At 41.5% G+C, this 24,764-nt stretch overlaps 1 protein-coding gene across 3 annotated transcripts in view; it reads left to right on the forward strand.

Moving 5' to 3' along the window:
• magixb (MAGI family member, X-linked b) overlaps positions 1–24,633 on the forward strand; it is a 50,019-nt gene extending 25,386 nt beyond the window's left edge. For 2 of the 3 annotated variants that reach the window (XM_085258832.1, XM_085258831.1), the window contains exons 5-17: positions 650–814; positions 2,968–3,166; positions 4,678–4,748; positions 5,780–5,941; positions 7,478–7,991; positions 9,026–9,572; positions 9,776–9,839; positions 10,899–11,285; positions 16,708–16,908; positions 17,005–17,081; positions 17,203–17,349; positions 19,957–20,095; positions 21,007–24,633. In XM_085258832.1, the coding sequence (XP_085114958.1) occupies positions 650–814; positions 2,968–3,166; positions 4,678–4,748; positions 5,780–5,941; positions 7,478–7,991; positions 9,026–9,572; positions 9,776–9,839; positions 10,899–11,285; positions 16,708–16,908; positions 17,005–17,081; positions 17,203–17,349; positions 19,957–20,095; positions 21,007–22,028 (3,695 nt within the window). In that variant the 3' untranslated portion in view covers positions 22,029–24,633. Of the gene's footprint in view, positions 1–649; positions 815–2,967; positions 3,167–4,677; positions 4,749–5,779; positions 5,942–7,477; positions 7,992–9,025; positions 9,573–9,775; positions 9,840–10,898; positions 11,286–16,707; positions 16,909–17,004; positions 17,082–17,202; positions 17,350–19,956; positions 20,096–20,459; positions 20,564–21,006 lie in introns of all 3 variants that reach the window. The other variant, XM_085258833.1, reaches the window with a different exon arrangement.
• Positions 24,634–24,764: the final 131 nt, after the last annotated feature.

Raw genomic sequence — 24,764 nt, forward strand, 5'->3', positions numbered from 1 at the left:
ACAGACTCCTCCTTTTGTAAGGGTCAGAGTGCTGCCTCTGATTAAAAAGCCTCCATACATTAACAACCATAATTTATAAGAGTTTAATGGGAGCAATAAATGCCATCCTCACCTGCCTTGCATGTGACATTGACGGACATATTGCTACAGCAAAGCAGTCTGGAGTGTCGGCAGCGTTGTTCGTCCAATCGCCTGCAGAAAGCGCAGTAAACGGTGACGGCTGGTGACCTTGCTGCTGAGTTCACTAATCTAATGTTTCCCTCAGCCCATTTGGATCTCCACGAGCCAAATGGAGGGGTGGAGGTAATTTCATTTCTGCTTTAGGAGCTGGAGCAGATGGCTCATTCTAAGAATGTAGTTTATGATCTCAGGGGATACATAACAAAGGTGTGTACATGCATATGTCGTATGAGGTATATATGTGCATAATCGTGCAATTTATTTATCTCATGAATTCATATCATGTTTGAACTGTTCATATAGGCTTTGTGAAATTAATGATCTTCAAATTAATGCCAGTGGATTTGAATGGGCCCATAATGTACATTAATCCCAATATCTCAGTTTATTTCATTATAACATTTAACTTTTTCATTGCATCTCAATTGATTAAGAAAGGGTGTCTCTCTTCTGCTTTTCTCCGTCGCAGGGAATTACTACGGCACACCTCGGCCCGTTCACGTTAGTGCAGAGAGCCCCCCCATCACCTACCAGGAACACCGCAACCTGCTCAGAAACTTCCGCACACGCAGCAAATCGCTCAGCAACTTGGAAAAGGCTGCACCAGAAGGCATACACAACGAGGGAGACTCGGGCAAGTGTCGCTGAGCTAAACTATGGCCGGTGCTGGCAGAGCAATAAATGTTCGTCTGCATCTAAGTAATCATAAATGAAGCATTGAAGTTATCAGTTATATTGAGTTATTTATATAGCATATCAGCAGTGGGAAAATGTATCTTCTCAGAACTGCAAAGTATTGAGCAGCTTAATACTGCGTCGTCTCTCTATCAATAGCTCCAGTCTCCAATGCCCAAATTAATCAATCATTAGCATGATTAGTATGCTCTAAAATCTCAGTTGGGCTGTGGCCTCATCGATTGCTGGATCACCTCCAAGGGAAGGTCAAGCTGCCTTGGGTCAAGCAGGCAAAGAGGGAAGCAGACAAGTGTGCACACACAGAGGTGAGGGACGAAAACTAGCAAATCATGCGACAAGAAAGCAGCATTGTTCGACTCGAGTCATTGGGCTCCCCAAACATACGGTCATTGTAGGTTTTTGTGGCAGTTGTGACCAAAATACTATCTCGTTTAAAGAGAAGGCTTAAAAGGCTCATTAATCACCAGTGAGAGAAAAGACTAATGCAAAGAGCTTACTTTCAAAAACATATTTAAATAAAAGCATCATCAGCGAAATGCACTTAAAGTAGAAGCAGCTTGTTACTAATAATGCTTCGACTTGTGAGGTACTCCTTTTTTTTTTGAGTCCTAGTGCAGATATCCTTTACCTGGGACTCAGTGTGGGTATTAGATCATAAAAATACAAGAATATTTATTCAGTTGTTATGAAGATGCCTCCAAATTTGTAGTGGTTAACACATTCGCTTGGAAAATAAAAGGGCACTGGTTCGATTCCAGATGGGGACGCAAATTCTCTTTGGTTTTCTGCCAAATCAAAAACATCTGGAGCTACCTGCTGTGGCGACCCCTTGTGGCGAGAGAACATTTGGAAGTAGTTCTCATTCAGACCATGGGTGATTTTTCATATGGACCTACATTTACTGAGCCAACCTGGGAGGCACGAAGAGCCCGAACACTCAGAGGTTTCTGTGCTCTATTATATATTCCAGAGAGACTAGAATAGCTTCCAAAAAAGTCTAGGAATAATGAGAAATAAATGTAAATGACCATAAAGACACACAGTGACCATAAGAGATGCAAAATAACCACAAGTTGAAGCAAAAATGTGCAAAAGCTTTGCAAGATACAGCGATCAAGACAGGAAATGATCACATATACAGATATTTTTGTGCTTTCATGATTAAAAGGAAATGACAAGGGCCTCCAGCCATACACCTTCAAATGATAACAAGCTACAAAGAGTAAAAAATATAAATTATAAACAATATTACCCTTTGAATTGTGGTGAATAAGCGTGAGTGAAATACAAATACTGCAAAATTATATACTTGAATAGACTGCAGGCACAAAGAAGTGAAGGCAACATGAAACTAGTACACAGGAGCTGAACAGAAGGTGAGTGTAAGATTAAATATTAGAGAAAGGGAGCACGGCAGCAGCGTAGGGGGTGGAGGTGGCAGGTAGGGTGGCTGAGTGTTAAGAAGGGTGAAGGCAGGGAGCCAGAATGGGACAGAAGATAAGAGAGAGGCAGGCAGTGTGGGAGGTGAGAAAATCAGGCAGACAGCTATCCAGAAACGTGCTCCAAGCAGTCAGGTATTGCAGCAGGCAGTCCGGACCGGTGCAGGATGCAGGCAGGTTGGAGTTTGAGAGAGCCGTCCAACACCCTGACCTCTGCTGAGTCATCTTTTGAAGTGACGATGCGTGGGTGGATGGGTCCAGCATCACTTGTCGCGTGCAGCAGGACTCCCAGTGTTTTAGGGCTGACGTCTCTTAAATCCATGCTGGAGCTCAGAACTGAAGGACAGCTACAAGGACAGCTAGGAAAGAAAATATGCTTATTTTTCATCTACTGCTAGTGTGGCATGCATAGTCACATATTCTTCCTCCTTAGAGAAAGGACAAAGACAGCTGAGATGCTGACCTCAGGTCTTTTTGCCTGACAGCCCCCAGTGGAAATGCCAGAATAAGGTCATTACAGCTTGCAGGAGAAACTTTTTACCTGCCACATCCGTTCAATAATATATCAGTGTTAAGTATTTCTTCTCTGTCATAAAAAAAAAAATCCTGCATGTGCACGTGACAATAAAAGTGATTCTGACTGTAATTACAGGAGGCTCTGCGGGTGTTAGCAGCAGCATCCCTCTTGGTCACCGGTCTCCCGGTCGCACACGAGCATCCAGTAGCGGAGGCGATGGTCACGTCATAGAAAACGGCATCATCAGCAGCAGGAGTGGTGCCAGAGTGAGAGGCGTGATGCCCGATCACTGGGAGCAGGCCTTCAGTGACCCAGGAGAGTCAGTTTACATAGAGTAAGTGTTGCCATAAATCTATTAAATGAATAGTCCAACATTTCAGGGAACAGGCTTATTCACGTTCTGAGATTTAACTTCTATTCACATGGGATTATTATTCAAAGGGGATCTTGTGATTTAGAAATTACCCGCCCCCCACGTCTGTATTTTGTGCAGCACGTTCGCACAGGATCAGTGAAGTCTGTGTTTTACTTGAATTTACTGACATCTGTGGTCAGCAGCTACAGGACTAAGATTAATAATAATAGGCTGCCACATAATAACAGCCAAGTCTGTTGAAAGACAGCAAAATGTTCATTACTGATTCCTGTCATTGCGGTTATCCATCTCCTCATCATCCTTGTTCTTCTGCAAGAGGATATGAAATTTCTATCGGTCTTTATGCTGTATAGTGACACTAACCCTCCTTAATTTGTAACAGTCACAACTCTGACAGCAGAGATGCACAAGCAAGGTGTGGAGAACAGAAAAGTCTTTCCAAATAGGCAGAAGTTAAAGATAATTTCATACAAATAAAATATAAATAACACCACAGCACCTCTGGGATTCACCATAAAAAGGTTATCTGTGGTACAAATATTAACTTTTCAAATTATGGATCCTGTAGATTTGTATGAGATTTTGATCTCAGACTTCTTGAGCAATTATTACAAATGACTAGAGGTCTTCAGATAATAAGTCCTGTGTGAATAAGGCTTTAGACAAGAAGATCAATAACACCATTCTATCTGCCAGCTTATTATGAAGCTAAAGCCAGGAAATACAGAACAACAGCAAGGCTGGCTTCTTTTTTTTAAACCCCAGCAATAGCTGGGTTGCATGCACTTACCAGCTTAACATGGCCGAACCCCACCCATCTACTCCTAATCCGAACCTAATCACTGACGTAGAAATATTTAATTAATTCAACATGTACGTTATTTTTATTAATGAGATTTACTGTCTGGCTGTATTTCCTTGCTGGTCTTCTCTATGATAATTCTTTTGATTCTTGGACTCTGTTACAGTGGCTTTTGCACAATTCCTAATTCAGATCAATCAAGTCATTCTCTATTCGATTATTGATTGGCTGCCCCTCGTAAAAAGATCTGAACAATAGGAGGTCAAGGCTTCCATATTCACAGCAAAAATGCTGCACCTGAGATAACAATAGAAGAGATATCTACTCTTATAAATAGACTAAAGTTTTTTAAAATAAATATATTATGCATATTTTTAATATATGCATATTAAAAATATGCATTTAAAAAAGTCAGAAACCTGAGTCTGTCTGTCTATCATTTTCATTTCATTCTAAAAAGTGAATATGTGATTTTCTCAATTTGCTCAATGCCTCCTTTTAGCACGCTGGAAAAAGATGGCAGAGAAAGTTGCATTGTTTGCAGAGGCAGGCGTTTCTATTGTTCAACAAAAGTCTAATAAATTCCAGCACTGTCATATTGTATCCAATGCTGTTATGTTTCTAAAGAGGGTGGCTTTCATTTCTTTTCCAACTTTGTCTCTCCAAGACGCAACCCAAAGAGGACCAGCTGGCAGAGTCATCGAGCCTCAAGCAGGGAAAACCTCTACAAAAACGACTGTGAGCGTCTTTCGTTTGCATTCGTCTCTTTCTCTCTACGTTTCACTCTACGTTTCACTCGAATTCCGTGTAATTATTAAAACACTGGCAAGCGATTTAACTGTTGAACAGTCTAAATGAAGCTATATATTTGTCAAAAAGGGAAGAAACAGACACAGCCAGCTTGTTAGAGCCAAATGAGATGGAATGAGCTTTTAGCTGAACTGAGACGTGTAAGTGATTAAGGCCTAAAGCTCAGAGCTGCTGGCGAAGAGCCAGACTCGCTGCTGGGACTGGCAGGGTTGACACGTGTATGACATGTGACTGGCAACTTGATTTCATGATTTGGCCACATCATTTGTTGTTTAGAGGCGTAATCTAGTTGCAGATGGCTGTTTGTCATGATTGGAAACGCTCTGTTGCCACACTGTGACTCGACAAAGTGCAGTACACTTTTCTCACCAGCAGAAGGTGATATAATATTCATTATGATCAGAGGTACCTGATAGGATTTCTGCACAATCTGGTACAAACATTTACATGTTTACAGCTGGAAATGATTGCTGCTTCTGTCCCCACAATTAGGGCAGGATTGAATTAAGAACAAACATGAAAGGAAAGGCGCAGTCTGTAATAGCACAGATTTCTTGATGCAACAGTAAATAGTAAATAAAGACCTGGATTACTGTAGAGAGCTGGGTCGACCTAATGGATTATGTTTCCATTTTAAGGTGGTCGTCTGTAATGGATTCTGCTTTTAATGCAATCGTCCAACCATATGCTTTGGTTTGTGTAGCATTTTGTTAAAAGCCCATCTGCTGATTGGTTTGCAGTGTTACAGCTCTCTCTCTTTTGCCTTATTCGTAAGACCTGTCAGTTCTAAGCACTGAATTGTATGTAAACATGCAGGACGGTGTTCAGTCTCTTCTATGATTCCACCCTGTTGGCATATTTTTTAATTTCTTTCCTTAAGGACTATTATGACTTTTTCTTGGAGGTAAGCATCGTTATTAACCCATCCTCTCTTTTCCGCCTTTATCGCTAACTCGCAGGGTTCACGGACGAGCCTGGGGACCTCAGGGGTTTCCCTGTGCACACACACTTGATCAAAGGCCCCAGAGGGTTTGGTTTCAATATTGTGGGGGGAAGCAGGCCGAGAGAGTTTCTGCAGGTGTACAGTGTGACAGAAAGTGGACCCTCCACTCTTAAGACAGGTAAAAGATTATATGTATCATGGTCATGACTGCTACAGTTTTGCAGTTGGTAGTGTGTAAGTGTCTTTTTCTTATTTTTGTTCTTTCTGTCAGAATTTCTGTGGGTTTCACTATAAAATATTCCACAGAAAGTGAGTGATCAGTTCTTAATCTTCAGGGCTAGCACACTCTAATCTGGCCGTCATGTATAAACACCACTGCACATGCTGGTTGCAGACACACTCATGCAAATGCACTAGGCATGGTATTTGCACTCTAGAAAGCCGGGGCACAGGCTGTCTCTGCAGGGACTGATCTAGTTCATATCTGTTAATAGGCTGGTTTAGGAGGATTATGTGGTCGGATTAGTCTACACACATACAAAATACACAGTGTGTATTCCATTTACAAACGCTCCACACTTAAGCATATGAAACTAGTAAGAAGGGTTAACCCTTACATACTGCTCGGGTCAAATTTGACCCATTCTGACATTTTTCAGCTGCAAAAATAACCTAAATTTTGCTTAGTTAGACTGCAATATGAATATTTTTATACTGTTGTACGGGTGATGAAAAATTTTTGTACACTGCGGTTGTTTGGTGTCACATTTAACCCATAACTACTGATAAAGATTTTTAGATTTAAAGATTTTTAGGTCCAGCAGTGTCGGTCAAATCAAGTAAAATGGTGGTTTGAGGGAATCGTGACAGACATGTCATGTCTGCGTGTATTTTTCACGGGACAGTGGTGACAGAGTTCATCAGCACACTGTCATGAGAACTGCCTGTGTTCACATGCATTCACCCAGCGTCCCGCAGGGACACAAAACCGCTGGTCCTTGCAGGGTCACGGGAGAATCTCAAAAGAGCGTAATAGTAAAACAGTGTAGATATGATCATATATGGTCCGCATAAGGAACAGAGGTCATACAGAGGTCAGAAGGTGCCTTGAGAGATGGTGCCTTGACACAGACACGGGATGTGAAACAGTGTGGTTGTAGTGGGATGAGCCGCACTGTTGCCTCACATCAAGATGGTTCATGGTTTAATTCTGTGCAGAGTTTGCATGTTTAATTCACTCCAGAGTACTTGCAGTGGGTTTTCTCCACACATTTTGAGTTAACTGGTGATTGAAGTGCATAGAAAACAGTTATTGTGTGACTTGTAGTTCAAAGGGCTTTGAGGAGTCAGTAAAACTAGAAAAGTGCCAAATAAATATGAGTACATTAGCTATGTGTGTTTGTGCTTTGCATCTGCAAGCACAAACACACACAATTTCAGAAAACAATGCAACAATCAACAAATTATAATCTGTTAGTTTTGAATTATTTGAGATTAAAACAGATCAAAAGAGTGCTTTGAATGCACAGACTAGTTGATAATAAGCAATTTTCTAATTAATATTGAATTAACATTTGGATGGTAGTTTGGTAGATGGATTTTTCAAAAAATATAACAGAAGTGAGAACAGTTTAACAGAAAGAATCTGTTGTTAAGTTAAGAAATTTGTGATAATTATTTTTGTATCCCTGTCCTTTTGTTTGTGGTTTATTAGCGGACATCCTGGTGTACATCAATGACGTCTGTGTGTTGGGAATGTCTCACAAAGAGGTTGTAGAGATGCTCAAGGTGGTGTCTGTAGGCCACAGCGTGGATGTAGAAGTTAGAAGAGGGTATCCAATGCTCTACAACCCGGATGGTTATCCAAAGCACTCGAGGTTACTGGACAGTGTGGACCCCATCCTACCACCCACCACCACCCAACCTCAATCTCTTCACCAACTACCTCGCCTACCAGCACCCTCACCCCACACGCAGCACTTTAATGGGGTTCACGGTGATGGGAGGTACATGGAGCCTGGCGTGACTCTGGACACAAATGGAAATGCCATGTCTGTCACCTCCAGACACCTGCCCCCTTACAGACGCTCCAGTGTGAGCAATGCCGTCTCTTCGTCCCCTGTTCGCCCACCTCGCTCCCACAGAAGTTTAGCCAGGCTGCAGTTACTCGACCCAACAATGGCAAGCCAAAGTGACAGTGAAGTTGTTTCTGCGATTGGTTCACACAGGTAATAACTTAAATGCAAAAATAAATGCATACCTAGAGATATTAAATGATTAATTCTCTTTTAATTTGTGTAATTTGAGTATAATTTGATCTATCTATGAGCTCATTGGGGAAGTCCTTCCAGTTTTTCTTGTAGCCCCTTGGGAAATTTAACTGTCCACCGCTGTGTGGGCGTAGCTAGCTCAGCAAGTTCACCATCAGTCTGGAGTCAAGGTGCCAACCATAAATCAAATTTTCCCCTTTATGATTCATGGAGTACAGTTTTATGGGTTATCTTGACATATACGCCTACAGGCCACTTTATTAGATACACATGTTCAACTGGCCATTATCTGATCAGCAAATAAGCGCATTTAGGCATATAGACATGGCCAAGAATACCTGTTTAAACTGACACCGTGATTCAGAATGGAAAGGTGATTTAAGTGACTTTGAACATGGCATGGCTATTTATGCCAGACGGGCTTGTCTGAGTATTTCAGAAACTGCTAATCTACACACAACCATCGGTTGGGGTTACAGAGAATACTCTGAGAAAAAAAAAGAAAGGAAAATATCCGTTGTCCCAGTAGTTCTCTGGGAGAAAATGCCTTGTTGACTTGAGAGGAGAATGGCCACACTGCAACAGTAACTCAAATAACCAATTATTACAATCAAAGTATGCAGAAGAGCATCTCTGAACCCACAGTATGTCAAACCTTGAAATAGATGACAACCACATGGGGTTCCTACCAGCTAAAAACAGGATACTGAGGCTATAATTAGCCTCAGTGCAACAAAATTTTCAGTGATCAGTCAGGTAATCATCTTGCCAGTCGAAAAAAGGAAGCATTTTAGATCAAGCTTCACTGCGGTTTGCGGAGTTGTTAATCTATCTGCCATGTTGTGATGAGCGAAAATTGGATTTCAGAGATGGACATTATTTCTAAAAACTAAATGGCAGATACTGCATCCCTACATGTTTTAGTATGATACTGTCTCTGAACACAGAGGCATTTAGTATTGATTTTAACTCTCCTTTCTCTTCTTCATCAGGGCATCAATGATCCGTAATCACAACAATAACTCACTCGCGACACCTCGTCATCCTTTACTTTATGGAACATCCAAGTCGTCTGAGAGTGACCTGTCCACCCTGTCGGGGTCCCGGCTACCCCTGCCTCAGTCCCCAGGAAGGCCCTCCTCTTCCCCCGGTGGTCCCCGCAGCACTCATCCCCACCTATTCAGACCACAGACCTCCCATCTCAGACCTCCAACCCCAGACAGCCCGCAACACCGTGGCTTTAATGGTTTCCAGGGCAACACCAGCCCCACTGCAAGTCCCAGCAGCATGTCCTCACCTGGGGCAATGAGTGTAGGCAGTGGACTTGGAGCTTTCAGTGGAGGGGAGCTGGTGCCAGTGGCCTTGGGCCAGACTGAAGGAGACAGAGGCCTGGGCTTCAGCATGACGGCTGGCGGTCCAGGAGGCACTATTGCTTTAGTAAATCGAGTTTGGGACAGGAAGCAGTGCAACTCCCTGCAGCCAGGGGACGCTGTTGTCAAAATCAACGGAGCTGACGTCCAGAGCCTTAGCTTTACACAGGTAAAGGAGAAAAAGTGGAAAGAAAACCAGGGAGATGAAACATAAACCGATGAAGATAATACAGTGCGTAAAAAGAGTGGTTTCCAACATTTTAGCTTATTTTTTCCTCACACCCCTTAAGTTTGAATCATCAGAAATGACTTTGCATGATTAAAAATTTTGAAACAATTTCAGAACTTAATACTTTTAATGTTTGTTCTCAGGTACAAACAATTATCCAGGAGCACGCCAAACGGGGAGAAGTCATCTTACTGGTTTACAGAGGAGGTAAATAATTCACAATCATTTGATATTCAGTGATTTTTTTTTTAATAAGGTTGAGCTCTCCTGCAACCCTGACTTGCATAAGAACTAGAACCAAAAAACTGCTTTGCCAGCTTAGTAATGTGCATACATAATGTGCATGTTCGTTGCAGTAGAATAAAAGATGGGAACTTTTTAAAGTTCCACCTTTGCATCTGACCAACCAATTAAAATGTTTGTTGGTTTTGTGGAATTCAGATTGAGCAGCTGTTGTTCTGATGTTTACTTTGCAATCTGCTCTATCAGCGGTTCTCAGCCTCTCCCTCCTGACATTCCTCTGTAGCTCTGTCAGGTCTCAAGAACGTTCATTTTTACCACCTGGCATGTTCAAAAGTTTTACTTTAACTCACCATTTATGATTTATAGTTATAAGACAGTTGTCTTATAACTATAAATTCCACTTGTCCTGTTAATATCTGCTTTAACCATTTATGCATTCACTTTTTCCGTCCATTTTCACTGCTTACCCAAATTTTCTGTTCAGACCTGCAGGTAGACTCGGTTTTTTAGATTAGATCATTTCCCCACAATAGTTGTTTCATTCTTTTTCCAATACCCTACATACTGTTGAAATGAAATAACTCAATTGTACCAGTGGAATAGTTGGGAATAATTGCCTCTCTACTGGCAAATTAGCTGCCTATTTGCTAACAGACATGATGAACATGAATGACACGATCATTTGTCAGGAACAAGCTTATTTTGAAGTCATACTGACGAGGAAATTATTTGCTGATTAATGTGTAGATTTTCCTTTATTCCCTAAAATGCCTACTCAGCAGCGATGCTACTCTGTAACATTTGCTGCATCACATTGAGCATAACGGTGGTGTTTCAGTGCACTTTGCTGGACAAACTATCCTCTAGGGCTATTAAAAATTTTTAAAAAGCCCCTTTTTTGTTATATGTGGTGTCTCCAGTAATTAATAAAATAAGAAGCTCTACTTTTTAGTGAATCGTTAACAAAATGTATTCTCTTTGTTTTTATTTGTTTCGGTTTTATTCTCTCACTCTCCTTATCAGGAGTCTATCATTCAGCTGTCTCCCCTGGAACTATCCGGAGACTCCCTCCACCTCTGCTCCGTCCCCCTCCTCCACCTGACAATTCCTCTGTGCTCCCAGAAGCACTGCAAGTGCCCCGGACCTCTGTCGGCACACCTCCCTCTCCAGCACGTTCCTCACTAATCCAGAGCACGAGTTTCTTGGAGTCCATTCCAGTAACCCTCACTATGGAGCCCAAAGACTGGATTAACACGGGCCTGGAGGATGAAGCTGCCGGCGTTCCAGTGCTGGAGAAGCAGAGCGGTGAACGAACTCGGCGGCATCGAGGAATTGAAGTGGAGCTGAGGAGAAAGCCAGGAGAAGGCTTTGGCTTTGTGATTGCCTCACAGGACGTGGAGAATGGGAAAGGTAAGATTCAACTTGTGACTTATCATGACACTTTCATCAGGTTAAATCTTTTAGAGATAGTAAAGCTTTTAACTTGTTTTGATGAGCGACACAGTATTTTTTTAAATCCAAAGAAACAGAATTGGATGGACATTATGCAACATTAGTTGAACTTTTCTGGCTGGGTAAAGCGATTTGGTGAGATGCCCACTAAAACGGGTCTCATTTGGACGCCCTTGTGGACAGGAAGACCATTAGGTAATTACAGATTAAAAAGTGGTCACCATGGCCACATGCCACTGGATGAGTCATGATGCACAATGAACCTTTCTCTTTTAAAGGCTTCCAGGTTGGTTTTATTTGGGTTGTAAAGAAAACTGGTTTTGACCTCCTCTATTTTCAAGTGACTGCTTCATCATGAAGTGCACTTTTGGCTTGGAAGCAGGAAGTTGCTTACCATTTGTCAGGTGCACAGCTGTGCTTTAGATTCATTCACTCATTTGGGTTTTTTATTTTAAATGTTTAAATGTTTATCTAGGGTTCTGGGCTAGCAACTCATTATTCCCGTTGCAGGACCACCCTAAGGCATAGCCTAATTTATCCTTTCTTTCATACTATTTGACAAAATAAACTCAATATTTTTATTTTTTTTATTTTGTGAGAGTTGAAACAAGTAATTGTATATAATCTTAAATGTTTCAATCTACTATCCCATCTCACACTGGACTCCTTGGACAGGTTGTTTCTTGCACTTTCTTGGACTGTGGGATGAATTTACCAGAGAAGGAATCACATTCCTTTTATTTATTGGAAAGTGCATGTCCTGTTTATTTATTTATTTTAATTGGAAACTATCTTGTATAGATTTGTAGGCATAAACCCCCTCAGCCAGTCAACAAAAATTTAAAAAATATAGACAACCATACAGCTAACTCACAAAAGCCTGTTGTACAGGCCTGAACATAACCACTGTGTGGTAACATAAACAGCAAGGAAGGTGAGAAGTGGACAGCATCAGCATACTAGTCAAGTTTCTTTTAAGTGTACTTTATTTCTGGCATCTCCATTCTACCATAAAACAACCATCCTGGTAGGCAAAAATCCCATTTGCTGTATATAGGACTTTACACACACCTGAACCTCATTAGTCTCTACCATTGAGAAAAAAATAGGTCGGACCGAACAATACGAGTCTAAACAAAGAACAGGAATAAGATTACGCATGAAACTGACAAACTCATTTACTCTGCTAAATGGTTTGAAAAGTAAAACACTGCATACAGTACAACTCAAAAGGCTACTTTAAAGAAAATAAACAATGCTATACAAATTAAAAAACCTTCACTTGGTTACACCCAGTGATCCAATCAATGACCTCGTGACCCTATATAAACAGGAAGTACTGGGGCGGCCCTTCCCACACACCTGGTTTAAATATAGGACCTGAATAAATGGACAAACATGGTAAGTATAACCAAAGCAACATAAAAAAACATCATTTACCAGACATTTGCCTGTGAACAGGAGAAAATTCAAATGACCTGATGGTTAATAGTATTTGCTTTAAAAAACATGGATGCATGCATGGATGTGATGGATGTAACTACTGCTACCACAAACAAACCCGGGATAGTATGTTAAGCAAAGTTACACTAGCAATGTCTAAATTAAAGCATTATGGTTGACTGTAAAATAACAAGGAATAAATTATCAATGTGGTTAAGGGACAAGTGGTAAATGAGTTCATGCCTGACCACTTTGTCACAGGGAAATGTAATTTTAGAAAAGAAATGGTCGTGTAGTTTACATAATGTCATACAGCAAAGCAAGCGAGTGAAACAGGTTGCACAGAAAAATGTAATAATTTCATGTCCATTTTGAGGACAAACTATACTTTTACAAAACAGAGATTGCATTCTTGCAGATGAAATTGTTTAAGTTGTTAAGCTGGCATATCACAGCTAGAGCTGCATGGGCCAAAATTAATTGAGTCTAACCTGGTTTTCTACAGGCCTCGAGTTTGACACATGTGCTGTTAGCTGACCGTGCAAACCACCAGCATACAGTGCATTTTATATTGTTAATGGATCGTATCCTTTTATCCTCTAAAAAATACTGTAAGTTCAAACTGCTTGAACTGCTTTGCTAAAAGATCACAAAGTTTATGTGGCAGCCCCATCTTTCATTCATTTCCAAAAATGATTTAAGAATAGATTTATTTATTTATTTATTTTTTACGTCTGCAATCTTTTGAATTGAATATTCAAGCTTGAATTAAGAAAAGTAGTCTCGTATCTTTGATCTTACAGGACAATGCTGCATCGTTTCAGTTCTGTCTGGGAAGTGAACACATCCTGCCCCTTATTAGCTTTTAGTGTATTGCTTATGAATAGCAGGTTAGCCGCAGCATCCCAGTGATGTATTACCCTCTCACCTTTACATGTCTTGCATTAGCTGCTCTGTTCCACTTTGATGCAGTTCAATTTGCTTTATGGCCCAAGCGAGCACACATTTGTGTTTTCATGGTGAGATTAAGGTTGTAGGTGCACCTGTCCCTGCAGTACAAAGTCTGTCCACTCTTGTAAGCCTCCATCTCCATCATGTCCTCATTCTCCCCTTCATTTCACCCTTGTCATGCCACTCCTGTCTCTCTTTTCCTCTTTTTTTTTTTTTTTCTTAATAATTTTCTATTCCCATCTCTGGCTTTCTCTTCCTCTCTCACTCTCACTCATAAGCTCCTGCCCACTCTCCCTCTCTCTCTCACACCCCTTTTGCTCTGCAGTAAAAGCGTCCAGTCGGGTTTTTCAAAAGATTAAAACTCTCTCTCCGTCTCTCTGTATCTATCGCTCCGTACCTCCCGCTCTCTCCATCACTCTACAAATGCTACACTGAATGTTTCCCTCGCCGAGGAGCAACAGAAGCGACAGCAAACCTGTGTTTTCGCTCCTGTCGACCGCTGCATGTGAATCTGCTTGACACAGATTTTTTTTTTCTTTTATCCTTTTGTTTGTTTTCCTGTGCATGCGAATCAGAGAGCCATGCTGGAGAGACTACAGTCTGCTTTGAGAACTGTGAAGGAGTCCAAACGTAATTATTTGCTCCACTTCTTCTTGTGTGTTTGGCAGAAATGAGGTTGGTCTTGGTTTGGTGCAGTGTTTCACATTCAGCTTTGTAGGTGAGGTAGTAGTGTTAAATACTGCGTTCTGTTCTCTAAAGTTTGCTCAGCCAGATGTGTTGACGGTGTGAAAGTTCGAACCACATGCTCACACGTTCGAGGTGTCAGATGCTTGATCAAAAGGATGCTGCAAGAGATGCGTTGTATGGTTGATTTTGCAGTTATGATGATGCAGCCTTTGTGATTGAAGCAACAGCTGATGAAAGGAAATCTTGTTGTTATTTTAAGCCCAGTCAGGTGTAAAACGGCACAAGACATAATGAGCATTTGTGGGAAAAGGCGATTAGTCCCAGCTCTAATGGTAGTTCGATTGTAGCGGTGATGTTCAGCATTAACTAACTGGCAGAGACACTACCATGTGAGTGATCCTGCTGAAAGCCAGCACTCCTCTCTCCCCCCGGTGTACAACATGTAGTATACATCCGCAGGCTGCTGTAGCGATGTCCACGCTCGCCGCCTCATCTGGGGTCCAGAGAGGGTTTTTTACGGAAGAGGGGGGCTGCTCGACTCCTGAGCGGTAATCAGTGCAGCACGTCAGAGGTTGGCTGGCTGCTGGGCATACCGCAGTGGGATTACTGTGGACAGGAGAACATGGAGAGCCAGAGGAAAAGACACTACGATATAATGCAGTCCGTTCAGATGCATGTGTGTGTAGCTTGTGTGTCTGTTTGTGCATTTGTGGCTGAGTGCATCTGTCCTCATCTTTTTGCATGTGAGTCACTGTGTGTCTGTGTGTGTGTATGAGATTCTTAACATGTGTCTGTGCATTTCTACAATGCTGCCGTGTGCGTGTGAGCATCGCTGTTGCATGTGTATTCATGTGTTTAGCCACTGTTGATGTATTATGCATGATAAGAAGACTATTTGCAAAGCTGCCTTGGCTTTGATTTGACCTGATTGCTGTTTCCGCCTGGGTCACCCAGATTAGGCCCAGATTGGACTCGTGTCTCTGGGCTCTGATTTATAGGCTGAACCTTGTAACTGAATCATGATTCCAATGTGACATGCTCCTCATCTCATACGACATACTCCTACCCCCAAGAATACAATTTTAATCTGTTAACGAAGCATTTCATTTTGCTCTTTAAATCACTCTAAACATGCTATTTCGGTACCAGAGGGACATGGGCAGAATTGAGCGTCATGTACCTCAGCTGAATAACAGTTTCAAAATGTTTATGCTGCCTGATGGGTTACATAAGGCCACTGGCAAGACTCTAGAAGGGCCAGCTGCCACTAAAGCTCCGCATTCCCTCAAAGTGGGGTCAGGGAAAGCCTAATAGGGAGTTTATTAAAACACAAAAAGAGAAATAAGAGATACAGCAGACAGAAACAGCTGTCCAGCTAAAAATATTTAAGCTTTTTAGTTGGTGCAGGAGATTAAAGGAAGCAAATTTATTGTTAGGCTGCTGAATATTTTTCTCATCAGCCTCAGATTCTGACCATTTTAGCTTAATTGCACGTGATCTCTTCATACAGACAATAAGACAAATGGAGTTCATTATACATGAAGCTAACGGTCCGGTCCTCGCCTTCCACAACACACTTGTGTATTATCTGTAACCTCAGTTTCACACTGTGTCTTATAGCTGATGAGGGTGAGAAGAGTCGTTTTCCCACATCGAGGAGAAAAATATTCGATGGTGCTTGCACGAAAAATAAAAGTACTGCTGTGTGTGTTATCTAAGCCGGTGGCATACTAATGCACACAAGCTACAGTTTGAGGGGGATCTTAGATGTGCTGAGCATAAGAATCACTGGTGCTGGGTAAACAGATATCTAAAGATCTAAAGTTTGTTGTTATGTGCGGTTTGACAGATTAGGGTTGGAAAAAAGTATTGCCGGAAAGATTGCGTTCCATGACAGTTTATTCTTGAGGGGGAAGATGCATTGTTGGACAGCTGAAAAACTGTTTGCGGCGTGTCAGTGGTTAGAGAGGTAGGTTGATAGATGGGAATATGAGGGAGAAGAGGAGAGTGTTTCAAGGAGATAGTGGGGAAAGGAGCGACTAGGTAGGCTCCTTTGAGGAAGTAATTCATAAAATAGCCTGTCAAGAATGATCCAAAGCTAAATTATAGCTTGTTTTAGGATTTCTGGCACATGCGCTGATGAGCTAAAGCTTCCTGTTTTTATAATTATCTACTTATGACTCCACTTATTACTCTCAGCCTTCAGTTAAGAGGAAACTTTTTAGGCCTGATGGAATCTCGTGTTCCAGCCTCATCTACTTTAATGCGCTAATAACTGTTTTATTCTGTCCTATTTCAGCTGCTTCTCTTCTGCCCCACCGGTTTGTGACGGTCCGTCGTGGCAGTCCTGCGGCAAAGAGCGGTCAGATCCGGCCCGGGGATCGTTTAGAGGCTGTAGAGGGACGCTCGGTGGTGACTCTGCCTCATCGGGAGCTCGCTCAGATACTTCGCCGGGCAGGAAATACTCTACGTCTTACCATTGTCCCGCGTTCCAGCACCTGTAGGCATTCACATAAGCATCCAAACATACACATATGCCACAGTGCAAAGCTTGGCTTTTATTTCACAATCAGACCTTAATCACTATCATTTGCAGACTCTGCAAACCTTCCAGAAACTGCTGACTATGACTCTGGTCACAGAAACCGAAAGGGACAGAGGTCACGTCCAAAGGTGAGGGAAGCACATTCAATCACGTGTACCTAACAGGCACTGAAATTCCTACATCGATTGTGGCTGTTATTAACTGCCAGTGTATAATATTAACCTAAACTTCTTTATCTGTGTGTCCCAGCGGGACTCCAGGTATTACAGTGTGGATCTGGATCGCGGCCCCTCAGGATTCGGCTTCAGCCTCCGAGGAGGAAGTGAGTACAACATGGGCCTCTACGTTCTGGGACTGATGGAGGGAGGGCCTGCATCACGGAGCCAAAAAATGCAGGTGAGTCTGTTTCCTATGTGCATTTCAGCTTGTTTACACAATATATAATGAATGCATTGAAGTTCTTTGAGTTTTGCTTTTATTTTTTTCAGCAAAATCTACAGAGTTGTGTAGTCGGGGTTGTGGTTTAATAATCCACGTCGAAACACTCTTCCCTGACCTCAAGGTCAAGGAAAAATGTGAAGGGGAATTCACATTTTTCATATTTTTCCTAAGTGAGAAATTAGTAAAAGACAACCATAGTGCTTAAAGAATCAGTTTTTACTTATAAAAGGCTGCTAAATTAGCCCAAACTGAACATTGTTGATTTGAGTCTCCTATGTTGAAAAAGAGCCACGTTTTTCCTCACCCTTCTCTGTGTCATGTCTGACGCACTACATGGCAAAAGCAGTGTAAACATGTGTATTTTTCTTCCTCTACTCCCCCACAGTTTTGTTGGAGTCTCTGTCCTCATACCGCACATAACGAAAATGGTCTCTGTGGTCTTCTCTGGCTACTAAACAATAAAACACCTTCTTGCATATTTCCATTGATGGCTATGGTATCTTTTTGAAACCTCTGAAAAACATCCAACAAAATGTTCAAATCTAGTCCCTTCCCTTCCTCCAAGGGTGGTGCCAGTTCAACTTTGCCATTCTCTCAAACACTGAGCAACAACAGGTATCTGTGCTCACAGTCATTTCTCTTTTCTTCACTGTCAAAAGCAATATGCTTCCTGAAAAGAATTACACAGATGTTTGCTAAATCCAATTTGGGGCTACACTGGGTGGCATCAAATACTGAAGAGCTAATAGAAGCCTTTCAGATGCTAAAATCCAACTTGAACTCCCAGCCCTGGGTCCAGAACCACAGAGGCTCAATTAGGCTCTGCTTTGAGCTATTCTCAAACTAGAGGAAGCTCTGCAATGCTTCAGCCAGGCTGATTCATGTCAGCATCATTAAGGAAAATTCTCACAGTGCAAAATGCAGAGGCTGGAAATGTTTCAAACAGATGTCAACCACAACTGAGCTCTCGCAAGAAAGTTGTGATTATTCCATCTGTGTAACATGTCTTTAAAGAGTTCAGACATCTCGAGGAGGGAAAGATGTTTAACAAGCAAAGCCTGTTCAAGAAGCAAAATCCTTCGCATTTCGTGTATCGTTTGCAGACCTCTCAAGTGAACATACTCTGATCGTCCCACACATCACAATGCCACACTGCTTGTGAGATTCTATTATGACAAAGTATCTCAGTAAGGAGGCAGCAGTCCAAGCAGCTGGATGCTGGGTTTTTGGCAGAAATGTCCTCTGTTATTCGCAAGTCTGTTATTTGTCGCAAGTTACGTGGGAGAAGACTAGAGGATGGCATCAATGTGTTTAAATCCTGGACAATTATTAATGTACATGTTCTCCGAGAGGTGGGAGTGCTGACAGCAAGCATTGGACAGTACTCGTTACCTAGATGTCAACCAGAGCTGTGCACATCGAGCTGATTGAATTAATCAGCTCAGCGGTCATCAAAACGCTGTCACGCAACGACCAACATTTTTGCAAAGTGAAGGTGAAGATTATAAAGAAAAGAACTTTCAGGTTATTTTTTTTATTTAATTGTAGGACAGAATTATCTGTTTTTCTTTCAGAAAGGATGATCCAGTGTATCCTGTGCTAGAAGATGAAATAAATTAAGCAACTTTGCTTTGCTAGTACAGCAGCCATTCCCAAGTAAACATTGCAAAGACTGTGGCCAATTTCCAGATCTGCAAACCTGTAATCAAACCTGTAATAACACAAGCCTGCGATGAAAGATTTTCTCACTCAGTCTTGTTGAGATTTATTCTCCATTGACAGTCAATTTTGTAAACTGTAATTCTGTACATTCGAAAATTGAAAAATGAAGGTTCTTTGTTTGTTTTTAAAATTTTGAGCTACTTATTGTGTTTCCATAGTGTAGTAACTCTCAGATTCGCCTAAAAATGTGAAAAGCTCTCCTGGTTCAAAAGCTCAGGGAGGCTTGTGGTGTAAAATCTGTAAAAGGTAAATATGTGGCAAAACTAAAGAGAGAAGAGAAGCAGCCAAAAGTACCTGCCTGCCTGCCACTCCTATTCATAACAGCCTCACAGATACTTCCAGCCCATATCACTCAGAACCAGTTAAACTATTATTCCTACTACATACTTCTAAATAGAAACCATATAAAACATGTGCGTGTAATCTTTTCTGTTAGCTAAAATGTGTTTGGATGATATTTCCTGAGAAGTCTGAAGGGGAAGCCTTGACATTAAAGTCTATATGACTAAAAGAGTTTGCATGTTCTCCCCATGTCTGGGTGGGTTCTCTCTGGATACTCTGGCTTCTTCCCGCAGTCCAAAGACATGCAGTGTGTACCCCACCTCTCATCCTATGGTAGGTGGGTTAGGCTCCATCCCCCCGGCGACTGTAATGAGGATAAGTGGAAAAGAATGGATGGATGACTTTTAAGTATTTATCAATGGAATTACGAAATTATTATATGAGAAACATTTAACATTAACATTTAATAGTTGCAAATAAAGGCTAAAAATTTCAGACTCTGGTGATTAAAATGATTGAGCTCCAGTTTGTAAAGCGGTGAAATGTGTGTGGCTACAGGTGAGCGATCAGCTTGTGGAGATAAATGGGAACAGTACAGCCGGGATGACCCACAGCCAGGCTGTCGAGCAGATCCGCAGAGGAGGCCACCGCATCCACCTGGTCCTCAAGAGAGGAAATGGCTATGTGCCTGATTATGGTAAGGCAGCTGGGAACATTTTAATTTTAAGAGTGGCAATACATGATAGCAAAAGAGAAATTTGAGAGTGAAACATGGGCAACCTCATAGCTTTTGCATGTTATATGTCTGCTATGGGTGTGTTTCCTGTTTTTCTATGGGACTGATTCTAACTAAAATGCTCTCTACTTTTTTAACATTTTCTCTTCTGGTGTTTCCCACCTTTTAACCCATCACATCTGTGTTTCATTTGACCTTGTTTGCTTTTAACACTCCCACACCACATTTCTCATTTGTCTGTGTTGGTTTTTCTTCCAAACACTGCTCTTCTTTCTGCTCCACTCCTTTGTTTCCTTTCCATGCCCTTTCTCTCTCTTTCTCTCAGTGGAGCTCTCCAGCTTGTCTCTATGCATGACCAACTCCAAGCTAGGCGAGCCTTGCTTCTATGTCATTGGACGGACAGAGAATACGCGGTTGGTAATGGTTCCTGTTAGTTCTCCCATTTTCTGTCTCTCTACATCTCTCTACCAAACCAGCATCGCTGTCTTCATTAAGTAAACGACAGTACTTGGACTTGATTAGCAATTAACATTGTAGCAGAGTACAACATTATGCTTTATGTCTCTCAAACCTATGCTGAAGCAGTAATTGGACAGCTTGTAATCTGTCCATACACTGAACAGTTAAACAAAGAAAATGACCTGATTGCATAACCATAGTGTGTTGTATTGCTAATGAAAGTTTCACTAAAATAGAAAAGCAGCTGTTATTACACAAGCTGACCTAAGGCACCTTTCTGGATTTCAGAAGTCTTTAATAACAGATTACATAATTCTCTTTACCATAGATGCTGTCATTCCTCTTTAACTGCCTGCTCAGTCTATATCTTTTGTCTCTGCCCACCACCCTAACCCTACACAATGTCTGTCCAGGCCATGAGCACCAAATCACCTCCTCCCCCCTCCTGCATCACCCCAAGAAGCAGGGTTTGGCTGCAGTAAACTCCACCGGACGGAGGGGGCGCAGTTCACAAGAGAAGAGGAGAAGCAGGTCAAGGGGAGGCGAGAGGGATAAAGGGACGGGAAGGAGAAGTAGAAGAAGACATGTCTCAGGTGAAGGACAACGCTTGCGTTTACAAAGCCCCATGTCTGATCAGACAGAGAGGTTGAGGAGAGCCAGGGACAGGAGGAGGAGAGAAAAAGCTTCTCAGAGTTTACCTAGAGATGCCCTAAGGAACTATGATGATAGTGACACGGAAACGAGGGCAGAGAGGGGAAGGAAAAGAGGAAAAGGCAGGAGCAGAGAGAGGAAAAGCAGGAGCGAAGAGAGGGAGAGGATGTTAGAGAGAGAAGAGTTTATGAATCGGGACAAGCTGATGAGGGTGGGAGAAAGGAGGAAGGAGGTGGTGGAAACGTTTGAAAGTGAGAGCGAAGACGGTGACAGGGAAGTCATTTTACCAATTCCAAGTCTTACCCAAAGGCTTCCCAGGCCCAAAGAAATCTGGGAGGAGGAGAGCGATGACGACTGGGGTATGGCAGCAGAGTACAGAGAACTGAGGAAAGAAGAGAAGCCAGAGACTGAGTGGGAGAGGTCCTGGGGTGATGACAGCAGAAAAAGTAAAGACACGGGGCTGAATCGGTGTGAAAAAGAGGACAATGATGAACAGAGCAGCAGTGTCAAGCGGCCTTTACGAAGCGTGGGTGTGATTGATCCGGAGTCACAGAGAAAGCCCTTCTCCTTCCTCGCTTCCACACTGTCCATAGATCAGTTGGGGGATGATGAGTCAGACTCTGAAGGCAGCCACTCTGACGGAAGTGTGTCCGCTGCCAGTATCTCAACTCTTTCTTTGGTCACAACACAGCCAGGTCCTTGGTTCATGCCCAGCCAGCAGAGACTGACTCAGGTCATGAAGGAGAACAGGCAGGCGGACAGGGTGTGGGGGAAGAAGAAATGATTTCTCTTGACTTTTAACAGGAAACTGAGCAACCATTGTAACAGATTCTGTCAGATTCACACTGTTAGACCTCTACTTGTTTTCTGCAGCTACCCCCACTACCAACTTTTTTTCCTCTGAGTCACTTTGATATTTAAAGTAGTATGAAGTCATATTCTTTGTGCCTTTTTACAGCTGGTCTCTGGCTGTTAATATTTTAACTTGTAAATGACACCAACAAAACAAGATTATCCCTCTCCCAACAGTGTCATTGTCTTTTTTTTCCCTCCCCTTCGGCACTGTTGCCCTACTTAAGTTGCACTTTCGTCTTTTCTCACCTACCAGTGATTCGCACTACATTAGCAGTGTCCTCTCTCAAAGGGACAGTTCACCCTAAAATCAATTTTGGTATTTATTTCCTCCGGTTTGTAGTGCTTTTTGTCCATCTAGATTATTTTAGTGATATCTATTTCTGGTTGGTCTTCTTTCAAATGTATATATAGAACTAAATGGCACTCGTGTTTTTGAAAAACTCAGCAGCAGGGTCTCTTTTGAGAAATCGATACCCAGCTACTAAGAAAGAAAATGTTGGTGTAAGCAGTTTTCATGTAGGAAATGTTTTCTTTCTACAGTGCTGCACTAACCAACCATATCACTGTGTAGAAGGAGCGAGCATCTACCTGTAACAAGAAGCTTGTCCATGTGACAGAGTGCAAATGTTAAATTGTATCCCCCTTCACTTGAGTTTTAGTGTTAGGTAGCTACATTTTTCTTTTGCATGGTAGATGTAGTTCAGTAGAAGAAAAGTAGTTTCAAATTCTTGAATAATCAGGCTTAAAAACCTCTTAGTATCATTTTATTCCAACAAAGCACTACGCTGTTAGATTGCAGGATTACTTGTGGTTCTTCTAAAAGTAGAATGGGAGGCACTTTTTCACTTCTTTCCACCATCACCAGCTGCTTGCTCATAGAGGATCACCAGATTTCTTTCTTAGTATTGTGAGCATCTCAGCTTACAGCGCCTTGAGGCATTTGTTGTTATGGATTCTGGAAACAGACACTGCTGCTGATTTATCAGCATAAATAGCACTGCAGGCCAGAGGAAAAACAATACATTTGATATTCAGTCAAGCTGTCCCTTTAAGTATCCCCTACTGTTTAAACACAACATAGAAATTCACTTATACCTCATGAAGATATTGAGCAATAATAATGCAATCAGTAATCCATATCCACTGCGCCGCATCTATCTGGCCTGAGAGGAGTCAGTGTTTGTACAGCATCCTCTTTGTGTTGCCTCAACTTGTAATCTTGTTCTATATTTGATTGTGATAATGCAAATCCCTTTTAAAAGCCAACGGTATATTCTGTAAATATCTGTAGACAACAGAAAGCACTGTAAATACTATACTAAATGGAACTGGATTTATATTGAAATATATATATATATATTATAATATGTCTAAACATTTGAATATATGCAGTATATATCTAGATATTACAAACAACAGCTAACTATTCATATTATTTATTATTGTGTGATGACAAATAATGTGAGAACTAGCTTTTGTGAAGGCTAAAAATGTAAACAGACTAAGAACTATATTGTAGCCGTCCTATTTATACATGAATGTTTTGTATTATGCTGCTTGGGTGTGGATTAGAATGCTCTGTGTCGTACCCTACTTCAGAAGTCAGCAAAAGATGCCAAAATATGCATCAGGTGCGTGCATATTTCAAGTACTGTTAAATATTGTGTATGTGGGGTCAGTACAAAACCACTATCTAGATTCTAAAGAGTGCTGTGCCCATCGTGCCACGTACAGTTGCCTTGGTAACATAAACCACTTTATCCTAACCACTGATTTTTCTTACTGTGAAAACCTTTGCTCTGAGGTCTCTCATACTAGAAGTGTGTGGGCTGTTTAGTAATTTAAGTCATGCCAAAAAAAGGCCCCACAAAAATATATTTTAAAAAAAATAAATCTGCAGAATCTGAGCTCGGTGTTGCATCTGAGGTGACAAATTAGCACATCGTTTTCTTTTGCTCTCTTTCTTTTTTTAAAATATTCTGTTGAAGGGGAAAAAACAGAAGCCAAGTTGAATGGATACTGTGAGATGTTATTTTTCTATGAAATTATCTTTTTTGATATACTCAGGTTTTCTTGATAAGCCATTAGGAGGAAAAGCTACAGTCACTTCACGCCATTTTCGTAAACACACACAATGGATTAATGTTATTTAAATGTTAAAGCAATATTACGTTGGTTCTCTACGGTGGCATTTGGAGACACAGACTGTTACAGCTGTTATTTGTTAGCACTCCATAATCATTTAAAGGTTGATGCCATAAGTGACGTCATTCCTCCATTTGTACCCAGAGGAACAAAGCAGAGAAATAAAAAGCGTGGTGTTCCCTGTCTGTTTGCAGAAAGACATTACAGCAGCCAAACGGACATACTGTATTCTCCATCCAACGGCCATACAGTGTTGCTAGGTAGCCTATATATAAGACCTTTTATATATATATATGTTTGCCAATATTCTTTTTTTTTTTTTTTCATTTCCTAAGTATGGCTGAACTGTAAACACACTAATAAAAGTGCAAATAAACTGCTGAACCAATTTCCTCTGTGGTCATGATGGTGTTCCTTTCCTCGGTCCACATAATGGACAGCAGATGGCAGCAAAAACATAGACAGCAGTATATTTATGTGAAGTGGGATTTCACAAGATGAAGGTGTGTGTGTGTGTGTG

The sequence above is a fragment of the Mchenga conophoros genome, linkage group LG20, assembly GCF_057382185.1.
Source record: "Mchenga conophoros isolate Kocher_MC1m ecotype Shallow Benthic linkage group LG20, M_conophoros_male_GT1.1, whole genome shotgun sequence".
Lineage (NCBI taxonomy): Eukaryota > Metazoa > Chordata > Actinopteri > Cichliformes > Cichlidae > Mchenga > Mchenga conophoros.